The sequence below is a fragment of the Pristiophorus japonicus genome, chromosome 9, assembly GCF_044704955.1.
Source record: "Pristiophorus japonicus isolate sPriJap1 chromosome 9, sPriJap1.hap1, whole genome shotgun sequence".
Taxonomy (NCBI): domain Eukaryota; kingdom Metazoa; phylum Chordata; class Chondrichthyes; family Pristiophoridae; genus Pristiophorus; species Pristiophorus japonicus.
Genome location: NC_091985.1, coordinates 116,500,971 through 116,515,437, shown reverse-complemented (window position 1 = coordinate 116,515,437; position 14,467 = coordinate 116,500,971). Strand labels below are relative to the sequence as shown.

Here is a 14,467-nt window from a genome sequence, read left to right as displayed (position 1 = left end):
GAGCAGAGGGCGGGGCCTGGAGGCCGGTGCAGCGCTGATTTTCTCCGCTGGAGGGTGGAACTGAAAAGGCGCCATTTTGGCCGGAGGCGGGGTTGTTTATAACCAGCATTGACCAATCAGGAGCGCCGTTACAACAAACCGCATAATTATAGCCAATTAGGAATATGCTGACAATGTCCTCACTTTAAAGTGCCCAATCACAGTGCCTTAGGGTTGGCCGTTCGCGCAGGCGCAGTGTTATCGCGGTCTGGCGTGTGCTGGGTTTTGAGGCCTGCGAGAGCGCGAGCTCTGACTGAGGGAGCGGCAGACCCAGAGCACGGCCGAGGCCTGAGAGTGTGCGGCCATTTCGTCATGTATTCCCCGCGGACTCCTGCCGGCGGCAAAAGGTCCCAGATAGGCTGCCTCGGGTCCCCACTGACCCGGAGCGGTGGCGGCTTCACGGTGCAGGGCCGGCGGAGCGTGTCGGCCGGCGGTCCGGGGCTTTTATCCCCCGCCTGGCGGTCCTCCCTGTGCGGCCGGTGAGTGTTGATGTGGCTTCCCGTGGAGAGGCTGATTCTGAAAATAGAGAAAGGCTTGCATTTATATAGCGCCTTTCACATTCTCCGGACGTCCCAAAGTGCCTCACGATCAATGAAGTGCAGTCAGTTGCAATATAGGAAACGCACGGCGAGCTCCCACAAACAGCAATGTGATAATGCCCAGATAATCTGTTTCAGTGATGTTGATTAGGGATAAATATTGGCCAGGACACCAGGCATAACTCCCCTGCTCTTCGAATTAGGATGGGATCCTTTATGTCCACCTGAGAGGCCTTAGATTGATATTTCAAACGAAAGACAGTGCGGCGCTCCCTCGGCACTGGCCCTCCGACAGTGCGGCGCTCCCTCGGCACTGGCCCTCCGACAGTGCGGCGCTCCCTCGGCACTGGCCCTCCGACCGTGCGGCGCTCCCTTAATACAATACTGGGAATGTTGGTCTGGATTTTGTGCTCAAGTCTCTGTAGTGGCACTCAAACTGACTCAAGCGAGGGTACGACTGATCAGTGGAAATATGTTTTAATGGTTATGTAATTGGTTGACCGATAGAACCTAAAGAGTAGGACAGGGATTGTCCTCAGCCTGGGAGAATGTTACCAGAGGGGTCCCACAGGGGTCTGTTTTAGGACCTCTTGATTAATATCGTCAGAAATATTCTGGAGCTAGGACTCTGAAGCACAGTGGCTAAATTTGAAGGTGATACAAAGCTCAGGAGGATTTGAATACACTTGTGAAATTGGGCAGACAGATGGCAAGTGAAATTCAATGTGGAGAAATGCAAAGTGATTTGCATCGGGACACAAAAAATTCAAATTAATGGGTTATTACTTAAATGGAAAGAAAATAATGTGCATGGAAAATGAAAGAGATCAGGGCGTCATGATTGACAATAAGTTGAAGCTACTGCAACGATGTACGGTGGCGGTGAATAAAGCAAATCAAATGTTGGGTTGTTTTAAAAGGTCAATATGAAACTGAAATAGTGAGGTAATCCTGCCACTTTATAAATCATTGGTGCACCCGCACTAAGAATAATGTGTCTTCAGCAGTCGCCCGGAGTCGAGGATGACTTGCTTCCACACAGATGAGTCCAATGTGGGATCTACAGACTCTGTCACAGGTGGGGCAGATGGTGGTTGATGGGATGGGTGGGTGGGGTGCTTGGTTTGTCGTACGCTCCTTCCGCTGTTTGTGCTTGGCTTCCACGTGCTCCTGACGAAGAGACTCGAAGTGTTCGGCGCCTTCTCGGATGTTTCTCCTTCACTTTGAGCGGTCTTGGGCCAAGGATTCCCAAGAGTCAGTGGGGATATTACATATTTTCAAGGAGGCTTTGAGAGTGGCCTTGAAGTGTTTTCTCTGCCCTTAAGGGACTCACTTGCCACGACGGAGCACAGAGTCGAGTACTTGTTTTGGGAGTCTTGTATCAGGCATGCAGACAATGTGGCCCGTCCATCGGAGCTGATTGAGTGTGATCAATGCCTCGATGTTGGCCTGAGAGAGAACACTGACATTGGTATACCAATCCTGCCAATGGATTCACAGTTCTGGTCGCTACAGTACAAAAAAATACTGAGGCTGTTGAAAGGATACAGAAGAGAACTACCAGAATGATTGAGGGGATGGAGGGATTGGAGTATGAGAAGTGATTATGTAAATTGAGTGTGTTCTCACTGGTAAAGAGAAGGTCAGGGGGTAATAGGATTTATTGCTGTTTTAGGATTCTAAGATAATGTTGACCATGACAGGATGTTTCACCTTGTCCAGAATAGTAGAGCCAGTGGACATGGCCTGCGCTTGAACGGTGGGGGTAGTGAGGTGGGGTTGGGGGGCGGGGAAGAATTCAAAACGAATCTACAGAAACAATGCCAGTGAGTGAGTGGTCAATCTATGGAACAGCTCCTTGGGAAACGGTGGAAGCAGTTAGTACTGGTTCATTCAAATGCAAATTAGGTAGATTTCTTTCAGAAAGTAATATTTTGGGTTACAGTATGAGAGTAATTTGAGACATGATACAATAGTGATTGATTGTTATGATTTGTCAACAATTCCATTATCATAGTATAAAGCAACTACCAGGATGAGTGAACGCAAACCAGATGGACCTTGGTCGTTTATTGTCTAACAATTTCTGTGGAGTTTTGCAGATGTCTGCAATGTGCATCCATGTGCATGTCAGTCATTGAACTAAGCAATCTGAAATGAAAACCAGTTTGGAGCAAAGTGGTGAGTGGGATTTTAACACTCAGCAGGATCTGAATATTTCAGTTAGTGTATCTGTATAATCACAGAGGGAAAGGATACCAGTACCTGTGATATTGTTGCTTGATTGATACCAGAAAACTGGAAAGTGAACTCGAGCTCAGTTTTCAAAGGTTACAAGTACTAGTTAGCTTTATATTTACAGTGGGAACATGAATGGGATTGATTCTAAAATAAGGAGTTTAGTAGGGTATTGGAGGGCAATGCAACGTATGAACTTGTGTATGTCCCGAAGGAAATAAATTGAATCCTTTCAGAATGTGGGGGAGCTGGTGAATGGGGCTGATGCTATACTTTTAGAGAACATTTGAATATATCCTGATTTATAGCTATAATTAAGAACTTGCGTTTAACATCTGGTGATGAAGTGGGAATGAGAAAAAAGCATTCAGCCTGCTCAACGTAGTTACCCAGGTCTGGTTTCCATGTTGACACTTCTTTATTTTGTCAACGCAAACCCATTTCCTCTGCTCTCTGCCTTCTTACAGATTGATGAAATCCTGTGTGAAAGTTTCAGCCAGACTGGTATCAGGCTGTTCCACAGATGTATAGCTTGAAGTTCAGAGTGATCCCTCATGTTTACTTCATAGCTGCTTCAGTTTATAGATAACCTTCTCTGGTTCTATTCTATTGTTTACAAAACGCCTCTCGGTTAGATTTACTGGTCATTCATAGTTAAATGGCAAGGAAATACAGTCCTATATCTCTGTGTCAATATTGACAATCAATTTACTATTTTATTTCTTAAAATTTGAATCATGTTCTCGTCTTAGTTTGTTCTGTAAATGAACATAACATAAATGCTCTGCCATTTAATAAGATCATGAGTGAACTTCTATCTCAACTCCACTATCCTCATATCCCTTGATTACCTTAGAGTCCAAAAATCTAACCATCTCAGTCTTGAATATAGACATCGACTGAGCATCCCCATGCTCTCTGGGGTAGAAAATACCAAAGATTCACAAACCTCAGTGAAGACTCCTCATCAGTCCTAAATGGTCAATCCCTTATCCTGAGACTGACGACTGGTTCTAGATTCTCCAGCCAGGGGAAACAGCGCCTCAGATTCTACTCTTTCAAGCCCTCTCAGAATGATGTATGTTTCAGTGAGATCATCTCTCGTTCATCTCAATTCTATAGAGTATAGGAGATTCAGCTTCCTTCCGTTCTCCATAGCTCATGATGTCTCTTGCCCTTCTCCCACCTCTGCCATTGCCTCTTATCGCTGTTTGTATTGCATCATGAATTACACAGATGCTGGTCATTATTGAAACCATCTAAAGTTCACCATAAAGAAATTAAACTGTAAGACTGCAAATTTCTTTGGCACTATGAATATTGAAAGGAAAGATTCTGTTTTGATCACCTGAGTGGAACCTTTGCTTTCGCCCCAAACTTGCTAAATCCATGAGCAGTTGGAATATATTTTTTAGAGTATGATGACATTGATTTTGAGATTTAAATATAGTCACTGTTGTGAGTTTTAACTGGAATTATTTATTTTCTTTAAGTTCAACCCCAACCAGAGGAGCACAGTATCAAACAGTTGGCGAGACCCTCAACTATGAAATCAGGAGTTTTGGATCTTCTCTTCCTGTTAAGGTTATGGAGGCTATAACACTAGCTGAAGGTAACTTTCTTTTTGTTACTAAGCAACTAATTGGTGCATAAACATTGACTCTGTGCTGTGTACGGAGTTTGGAACTTTTTCATTGCTAAGTGCATTATTTCCAATGTGTCTTCTCAGTGAGGCAGTAAACTGTGCTTCCCCATCCCTGCCCTTAAAGCGAAAGAAGTTAACCCTTGCTTAGTTTTCTGCCTTTCGAGCTTTTTAAAGGGATACTGTACTTTCTACTGAATTGCTGCACTGTCCTGAAGATGCTGCGTTGCACCTATATTATTGCTGTTTCTTTGTCCCATGCTAGTAATGTGCATTTTAGAATTGCTGGTCAGAGGCAACCTGGGTACAGACACAATGTTTATAACACCCTTTAAATGACGTTGTGAAGACATTAGTCTCCATCCCTGATGTTACTGAAGTGGAACATGCTACAACACGAGGGCAGCTCTATACGAATGGTGCATTCCACATCATGCACTTTAGTAATGAGAGTAACTGAACAGCACAGGTCACGATAGGTATCACACTGGGATAATGGGGCATCTCAGTACAGTCATTATCCCCAGGAACTGGGGATGCCACAGGGTCATGGCAATGGTTAGTACAGTGTTTGTCCAATGGAAACGACTGACTGACCACAGGTGTGACTGCGGTGACATTGATTTAGCCGCATGCACTAATTTAGTAGAAAACATGATGCACACACAATACTAGTAAATGTCTTCCATACATGGATATTTACTTAACAAACATCTGCCACCATTCAGTGACAAAGGAAGTAAAGCAGCCGCAACAATCAAAAAACACATGCACTCTGCTTTCCATCTTGCCAATTTACCAACAAATTCTGAGGTTAAAGTTCACGTGCATATGCCATATTCATGAGTATTGAGATCACGTGGTGGCTTTTAGTCAATTTTTATTTATTAATCAAATAGAATTACATACATCTGGATTCCCAATTTACAGATGTGGCTAACACTAGTGTAGTATGTGCCTACTGATTGACAGTCTTAATACAGAAATTAATTCCTTGTTCCGATTGGACATCTTTGACAAATCATTGTTGAGGATAAACTGTAATTCGACGAGGAGCTTGTTGAAGGTATCTTCTCTAATCCATTGACATTGGGGTAAAAGCATCATCACAGAATCTTAATATTTGAAGCTTGGAGGAGGTGGTGGTAATTTACTGAGTCATAAGAAGTATCTTTAAAACATCTCGTGTCTTCATACTCTTTGTCTACTATATAATGGAAGCTCCCTGTGTTGGAAAGTGTCACACTAATTACACAGTCCTGTTATTTGTGCCACCGTTAGTGGGAGGGTGTAATTAGTGTGACAAGTTTACATCGGCAGTTTCCACAACTTAACAATGGGCATCTATTAATATAAAAAGGACTGGATGTATGACTTTAACATGGAGACTGAGTTCTAGCTCTGCGCCCTGGGCCAGTTATCCCCTGTCTTTAATCCTGCCTCACCTGGTTTTGACACTTGTGTGCAACTAAAGAATTTATTGTGATGAAAAGACAATGCTGCATTTATATAGTTTCCTCAACATAAAAAATATCCCAAGGCATTTCACAGATGGGCATGAGGAAATATCGTGCTGAGTCATGGAGAGAGAGATTAGGAGGGGTGAGCAATAGTTTGGTCAAAGAGCTGGGTTTCCAGGAAGTTTTTACTGATGGAGAGGTTTACGGAGAGCGGTGCTGCTCTGGTTATTGTAGTGGACATATTTGTGTGAAATTGTCCCAAGTGGCATTGAAGTTCTTTTGTCTACTGATCATTACTTTTTATTTTAGCAGATGAGCTATTGAGTGTTAAAATAAGTGAAAATGGATGGGCGTGGCTAGTCTGTGGTGAAAAACTGATTGTCTGGAAGATTGGCCAGATGCCCATTGCTAAGGTAACAAGCACTGACACTTAATGTTTCAATCAACATTCCCTTTAAGCTGTCCGGCCGCGCAGTTTCCGCGCAGCCGGCTTACCGGCTTATAAATAAGAAAAGCGCGCGTGCGCAGTATTTTGAATGGGCCGCACACCCAAAAAATTTCAATGGTTTCAATATGTTTCTGACTGGTTTAATATTTTATTTGTCTTTTATGTTTCGAAGAGAAATTATTGTGTCCATATGTGCATTTTAAAGCGATAGACTTTAGCGTGCTGGAGAGCTCTGTTGTTCGTGGCCATCTTGCTGTAGGAATCTGGTTCGTAGCCATCTTGCTGTAGGAATCTGGTTCGTAGCCATAAATCTTCATGTGCGCATTCCCCATCTTGAGCTATGTCGGTACCTAGATCTCCCATGCCAGCTGTGGTTTGGCCAGATGCAGAATGAAGCTCCTAATCTAACAATGTGCCTTAACCCAGGAGAGAACAGTATGAATGTTTCCATCTCTTAATCCAGGTGCCACTAACTCTTTGGAAGGAAATTGGCAGTCTGAATTGGATTCAAACCCTGGTCCCAAAGCTGGAGGGTTGCCTCCTGACCCAGACCGCTACCTAGCCGTAAAACATTCTTCATGTGACTTTAATGCACAGTAAACAACGGTCCTACAGTGACCAGCTAAGTTCATCAGTCCTGTTGTATCAATGACTTTAGTTAGTGTATCTATAGTCCTGAAAGGTAGGAGGAGGAAAAATCTATCTGAATAATGCATCATGAGAAAAGGCGGGGGCATAGAAATGAGGCAAGCACCTTCTCTCTTAGAGTGCAGATAACACGAATGAGGGGTAGAGTCAGCAGGTGTGCTATAATTATATCATCATCATCATCATAGGCAGTCCCTCGGAATCGAGGAAGACTCGCCTCCACTCCTGAAGTGAATCCTTTGGTGGCTGAACAGTCCAACACGAGAGCCACAGTCCCTGTCACAGGTGGGACAGATAGTCGTTGAGGGAAGGGGTGGGTGGGACTGGTTTGCCGCATGCTCTTTCCGCTGCCTGCGCTTGATTTCTGCATGCTCTCGCCGTTGAGACTCAAGATGCTCAGCGCCCTCCCGGATGCACTTCCTTCACTTGGGGCGGTTTTGGGCCAGGGACTCCCAGGTGTCAGTGGGGATGTCGCATTTTATCAGGGAGGCTTTGAGGGTGTCCTTGTAATGTCTCCGCTGCCCACCTTTGGTTTGTTTGCCGTGAAGGAGCTCCGAGTAGAGCACTTGCTTTGGGAGTCTTGTGTCTGGCATGCGAACTATGTAGCCTGCCCAGCGGAGCTGATCGAGTGTGGTCAGTGCTTCAATGCTGGGGATGTTGGCCTGGTTGAGGACGTTGATGTTGGTGCGCCTGTCCTCCCAGGGGATTTGTAGAATTTTGCGGCGACATCGTTGGTGATATTTCTCCAGTGACTTGAGGTGTCTACTGTACATGGTCCATGTCTCTAAACCATACAGGAGGGCGAGTATTGCAACAGCCCTGTAGACCATGAGCTTGGTGGCAGTTTTGAGGACCTGGTCTTCAAACACTCTTTTCCTCAGGTGGCCGAAGGCTGCACTGGTGCACTAGAGGCGGTGTTGGATCTCGTTGTTGATGCCTGTTCTTGTTGATAGAAGGCTGAGAATTTCCGAGATATGGGAAGTGGTCCACGGTGTCCAGGGCCGCACCGTGGATCTTGATGACTGGGGGACAGTGCTGTGCAGTGATGACAGGCTGGTGGAAGACCTTTGTCTTACGGATGTTTAGCGAAGGCCCATGCTTTCGTATGCCTCAGTAAATACGTGGACTATGTCCTGGAGTTCAGCCTCTATGTGCGCAGACGCAGGTGTCGCCTGCGTAATGTAGCTCGACGACAGAGGTTGGGGTGGTCTTGGACCTGGCCTGGAGACGGCGCAGGTTGAACAGGTTCCCACTGGTTCGGTAGTTTAGTTCCACTCCAGCGGGGAGCTTGCTGACTGTGAGGTGAAGCATGGCGGCGAGAAAGATTGAGAAGAGGGTTGGGGCGATGACGCAGCCCTGTTTGACCCTGATCCGGATGTGGATTGGGTCTGTGATGGATCTGTTGGTAAGGATCACAGCCTACATGTCGTTGTGGAGCAGGCGGAGGATGGTGACGAACTTTTAGGGGCATCCGAAATGGAGGAAGACGCACCATAGACCCTCGCGGTTGACGGTGTCAAATGCCTTTGTAAAGTCGAAGAAGGCCATGTATAAGGGCTGGCGCTGTTCCCTGCATTTTATAGAGCATTGGTAAAGCCACACCTGGAGTACTGTGTACAGCTCTGATCTCCTTACTTAAGGAATACTTGAGGGAGTGCAGCAAAGGTTCACTAGACTAGTTCCTGAGATGAGGGGATTACTCTGAGGAAAGATCGAGTCTAGGCCTATATTCACTATAGTTTTGAAGAATGAGAGGTGATCTAATTGACAGGGTTGATGCTGAGAAAATGTTTCCCCCGGCTGGGGAATCTAGAACACAGGCTCACAGTCTCAGAATAAGGGGTTGACCATTTAGGACTGAGATACGGAGAAATTTCTTCACTCAAAGGGTTGTAAAACTTCACTGAGGTTGGTGAATCTTTGGAATTCGGTACCCCAGATAGCTGTGGATGCTCCATGGTTGAGTATATTCAAGACAGAGGACCTAAGGGGATTAAAGGATATGGGGATAGTGCAAGAAGGTGGAGTTGAGGTAGAAGATCAACCATGATCTTGTTGCATGGCGGAGCAAGCTCGAAAGTCCAAATAGCCTACTCCAGCTCCTATATCTTATACTATGTTCTTGTGTTGTGTCTAGGGTTTGCCGACACCTTTTGTGTGGAGACGGCTTCCCCGGTCTTTCATAACTGTGCTACATCTTTAAGCCACCATGAGGCTGTCTAAAGTGTGATCATTGTGGATTAAGGAGCTGTTCACATTTACTTCAGGGAAGGTGTTGTAGAAAGGAGGGAAAGGAAACAAATACTGGTCCAAGTCAAATAAGTTGCACAAAAGGAAATGAATTATGAATTAATTTTAAGATATTACCAGAAAAATCTCATTTAAAAACATTTAATACCAAAAAATAGGTTGTTGTACACGACAGATTTCACTCAGCACATTTCTGGAAATTTCACTACAGTTTTGTTTCCCTGCCAGCTGTCTGTGTGTAAAGAGTTCCAGTTGCCGCCCTGTGATCTCCCATACATTGCAGACCTGGTCGCTTTATCTCATCTGAATGAACAATGCTCCTTACAGGTGAGTACCTGCGTGTGCTGAAAGCAACTGTTGTGGATTTAGTCACTGAAAACTTGACATCACTCCGGGACTTGAGCACGTAATCCATGTTGATAGTTGCAGTTCAGTCCCGAGGGATACTCACATAGAATTTACAGCCAAGAAACTGTTCTATGCTGGTGTTTATAGTCCACTCTAATACCACTTCTCACCCTGTCCCCATATCCCTCTATTCCCTTCTCCTTCACGTATGCATCAAGCCTCCGCTTAAAGGTGTCAATTCTCTCTGCTTCAATCACTCTCAGCAATCTGTGTGAAGAGATTCCTGTGTGGTCGGAGATGCCTTCTTTTGGTTAACACAATTAGACTGAGGTCTAACCTGATCTGCGTGTTTGGGTGAACGCAATCAATCCGATTCGAAGAGTTTTCTCGGTATCCTGACCAGCAATCCTCCTTTAACCAACACCAAGAAACAGACTAACTGGTTATTCACCCCGCTCGCTGTTTGAGGCTTCACTTTGGGTAAAATGGCTGCTTTGTTTGCCTACATAACAGCAGTATGCTTTAAAAATAATGACTAGGATATGTAGGGCCATAGGATGTGAAACAATTGAAATGCAAGTGTTCTTCTGTTAAATTTAATTGAGGGGTACGTTTTGTGCCTGTCCTGAGGATTCGATCATTGTGATATTGCCACTTGAAAGCTGAGTGTTTCTCATTCCCCATTCTTCAATATAACACTGGAACTTTGGCAAAATCATTGTAATGTTGTTTGGCCTCCTGATGGTGCTACTTTTGATTTCAGTTGCATTTTCTATAACTTTCAGTTAGAAACCCAAGGCAGCTGATAAACATTCACAAATCCTGTGGAAATCTGATTTGAAGAAAGCACTGTCCTGTAATGTTGTTAATCATTTACATATCTGTCGATAAACCTGCAACCTCTTCAATGATGTCCATTCATGTTCCAAAAAGCGAGGAGTGAAATGGCATAGAATTACATGGCGTTTACAGCACAGAAACAGGCCATTCAGCCCATCTGGTCCATGCTGGTGTTTATTCTCCACATGAGCCTCCTCCCACTCTTCATCTCACCCTATCAACATCCTTAAATGCATCGATGCAATTCGCCTCAAATACTCCTTGTATTCCAAGTTCTTGCCACTCTCTGTGGGTGCTTTCTCCACCATCTAGGTAGATGCTGAGTCATGGAGGAGCGATTGGGAGGGGGATGGAAAGCTCAGTCAAAAAGTTGATATTTGAGTAGGTTTCAATGAGGTGCAGTTTTTTCAGGAATTATGTTTCATCTCCAGGGCTAGATTTCGGGCCAGCTGTCTTATTTTTAATAGTCTGACCTTTCCGAAGTTTTCAACAAACTTGCAAAAGAAAATCTCAAAGGATGGGATAGAGTAGATAGAAGCAGACTGATTCCAATGATTGAGGGGTCTAAAATTAGGGGACATGAGCGATTTTCCTTTGAAGTTTTTCCTCTTATGCTGCATTAATAGCGGGTACACGTAATTTTGTTTTTTAGACTTCATAAAACTGTTGCTATGAATAGTCCATAACTTGATCTTGTTTATGGTGGCGGGTGTAGCTTTTGACTTTGAGTTAGAGAATCATCCTCAATAGTGAAGTATAAAATGCTCTTTAATCGCTCACATACTCAATTATGTGGGGTTATAGTTTCATGTTTCTCTCCTTTTTGTTCGATGCCATTGTATGCATCAGGAATAAAGATACCAAAACATTCTGTTGTCAATCACTGTTAAAACAGTCTCTTTGTCACCTTCTCTTCTAGTCTGTGTCAGTGATGGCAGCTTCCAGACAGGGAACGGTATGTTACTGGCCCAGCCTGGTCCATGAGGAATCCTACACTGAAATCACTGTGGAGTTTGGCAATAATGAGTGGAAGTGTCTGACTGCTGTAATAGTAAGTCCCATTGGGGGGGTGGGGGGCGGCGGCGAGAGGGGTGAAGTGAGGGTCAGTGATTGATAACCATGCAATTGCAGTGGTTTGTTGGGTAAACTCACCATTTCAACGTTCTTTGCAAGCCTGACTAAACAAATGTGGGCACTGGGTTTTCTGTATTACTGAATAGTCAAGGGCGTAACACTATATCACTCCAGTACCGTGATACGAAATGTACCACCTGTGGCTGGCTGGAATACAGAGCTCCTATTCCCCTGTGTATCTGCAGATAATTTTTTTTTGGTGGGGTGGGGGTTTGAGGACAGAGAGAAGAGCCTTTAATGTACAGAGAACTTTAATTTTTAATTCTGGCCAAAAAAGCCACACTGCGAATACTGAGGATACGATGAAGTCTGAAGTAAATGTCATCTCCAACTTGAAATTGGTTTAAAACAGGTGGACTTTGGAGTGGGGTCTGGGCTTTGGTTGGAGTTCTTTCACTTTGTGAAGTGGTGCCATGGGCTGTAACTGAAGCAAATTTTCTGGTTTTTGTCTGCGTCCTCCGTGACTCTCATTCAGCGTTGCACTAATTCTGTTAAATGGGCTATAGCCAATGATTCTGTTTTTTTTTAGGGAGGTGGATTTTTTCTTGCTTCCCAGAAGAACCAGTTGCTGCGATTGACACCAGATGGTTCGGGCAGAGTGAGCTCCCGCCCCGTGCAACAGGGGCAGGGGATGCTGTCGGGACTGGGGCGTAGGGTCTCGTCACTCTTTGGCATTTTGACACCAACCACCGACGTTGTGGTAAGACTTTACGGCAGTTTGGGTCTACATGCGGCTAACTGACGTGTTGGGTTCATTCTGGTGATGACTCTGTGATTATTTAAGTTTGTTAACCAGGACCACTATCACCCATAAAGAAACTTACTATTTTGCCAATGCAAGTTAAGGTGCAACTAATGTAAATTGTCACTGTTTGCTTTGTTGTGGGATGTTCTCAGCTCTGACATTATTTTTCTGTCTGTAACAGCTGAATTCTGTATTGTGGGATGAGGACAATGAGTGTCTTTATACGCTGACTAATTCTAGTCTGAATAAATGGGAAGTGGATGAGACATCTGAACGGCATATTTTCAGCTGGGACTTGAACAGATCCTTGAAAGAAGATCTGGGGGATTCAATCTGGGTAAGATGCATTAGTCTGGCTTACCAGTAGCGTTTTGCATGCAGTGTGTGCACAGTTTAGGCGGTTTACCTGTACAGAAAGATGTGCCTTGATGAAACGCCTCTGCTAAATTTCTTTTAAATGAGCTGATATAAATCTTTGATAACCAATCCTTGCAGTTTTATCATGGTCTCTCTACTATGGTGGTTCTGCCCAATCGTATTCCCTAATTTCCTGTTTGTAGGAGGGAAATGTAATGAGTTCGGTGCTCTGAAAACGATGAAACTGAATGCAGTGGAAGCAAAAAGTGATTGGAGACATTTAACGTTAATCAACACTGCATACAAAGTGTGTGTGTGTGAGAGAGGTGGGGAGGTGTGCGTGGGGGGTGGGGGGGAGCGGGGGCTGGATCTGGGCGTGTGGAGCTGTATGATGACTTTGCCCTGGTGACTGAAGCTAACTACATGATGTCAGGCAGTGAAATGTCTAAGCTGAGCTGAGTCCAAAGTGGGTGATGGCTCCCTAACCAGCTGGAAATCTTTTGGGTAATGATCATCGATCTGAATAAAATTTGCCATAAACCTGCAAATATATTGATTGGTGAGTTTAATATCTGGAGTTTCCGGTCCAAGATGTACCTCCGTGCTGTGGAGGGGTGGGCTGTGGATCCATCAGGTAACTGCTTCTAGGGCTTTTTGCATATCTTTAGGAGGATTGTAGAGATCCATTAATAGGCCCCCAAGAGTTGGGCACTGACTCACCGCCTCAACCGCAGGTAGTGAAGGGAGACCAGGGAAGGGCTATAAAACTGAAAATAGAATGTCAACTTCCACCCCCACAATAATCGCAGTGATAACTGTGCTTTGAACTTTCACTAAACCTAGGGAGCTGATGAAAATTATGAAGCCACTAAGTCTGGAGTCAATGTGCAGTATCTGGATTTGCAGCTGAGCAAGTAAGTGGAATGTGTTTGTTACTGCATTTATTTGGAGTGTGTCTGGTAAGATTGACTTCTGCCCAGCTGTTGAGCTCTTCAGGAAAATATAGCTAATATGGTAGAAACATGGAAGTGAGATCATTCTCATAAGACCTTGGAATGAAAAAAGACCATTTCAGCCCATTAAGCCCCATTCTTCTGCAGACCTGATGCAACCAGCCTTGTTGTGTACTCGACCCAGTTTCATCTCCTGAGATAGGCAAAGACTCAAATCTGCAACTTCCAAGAAGAGTGGCATTTATCCTGACTAGCTGTGGTGATTAAGTGGAATATTCCGTGCTATGAGCACTACAATTTATAATTTTCATTCTACATTATTCAACTCTGCCTAGTTGTCTGCATACACGATGTTTCAAGAGTCCCAGCCAGGTGCAGGTGCTGGTCAAACTCCTCTTTCCATGAGTCTTCATTGCTTATGGAGCCCATGTGCTGCATGTAAAAACAGTATACTAATGCCAGATAGGATCACTAATGGGTAATGTATGAAGGAGGAGGTGAAGGATGGAACTGGGAGGTACACCAGAGATGACTACGTGAGCATGGGAGGTAAAATTGAAGGCAGTATAGAGCTATAGTGTGATGGCAGTGGGACCAAGAGGGAAGCCTCTTGAGGGGGTGAAGTGGATGGTAGCAGAGAGATCGAGGAGAGTAAGGGACAGTGACCCACACTCGCAGTCTGACCGCATGATGTAAGGGGCAGTGACCCACACTCAGTCTCTCTCTGCATGATGTAAGGGGCAGTGACCCACACTCAGTCTCTCTCTGCATGATGTAAGGGGCAGTGACCCACACTCAGTCTCTGCATGCTGTAAGAGGCAGTGAC

At 44.7% G+C, this 14,467-nt stretch overlaps 1 protein-coding gene across 2 annotated transcripts in view; it reads left to right on the top strand.

Moving 5' to 3' along the window:
- Window positions 1-225: 225 nt before the first annotated feature.
- Window positions 226-14,467, top strand: part of nup133 (nucleoporin 133) — a 39,690-nt gene continuing 25,448 nt past the window's right edge. Inside the window, exons 1-8 of one of the 2 annotated variants that reach the window (XM_070889732.1) lie at window positions 226-518; window positions 4,310-4,428; window positions 6,231-6,331; window positions 9,493-9,591; window positions 11,372-11,503; window positions 12,116-12,286; window positions 12,513-12,668; window positions 13,532-13,602. In XM_070889732.1, the coding sequence (XP_070745833.1) occupies window positions 352-518; window positions 4,310-4,428; window positions 6,231-6,331; window positions 9,493-9,591; window positions 11,372-11,503; window positions 12,116-12,286; window positions 12,513-12,668; window positions 13,532-13,602 (1,016 nt within the window). In that variant the 5' untranslated portion in view covers window positions 226-351. Of the gene's footprint in view, window positions 519-4,309; window positions 4,429-6,227; window positions 6,332-9,492; window positions 9,592-11,371; window positions 11,504-12,115; window positions 12,287-12,512; window positions 12,669-13,531; window positions 13,603-14,467 lie in introns of both variants that reach the window. The other variant, XM_070889731.1, reaches the window with a different exon arrangement.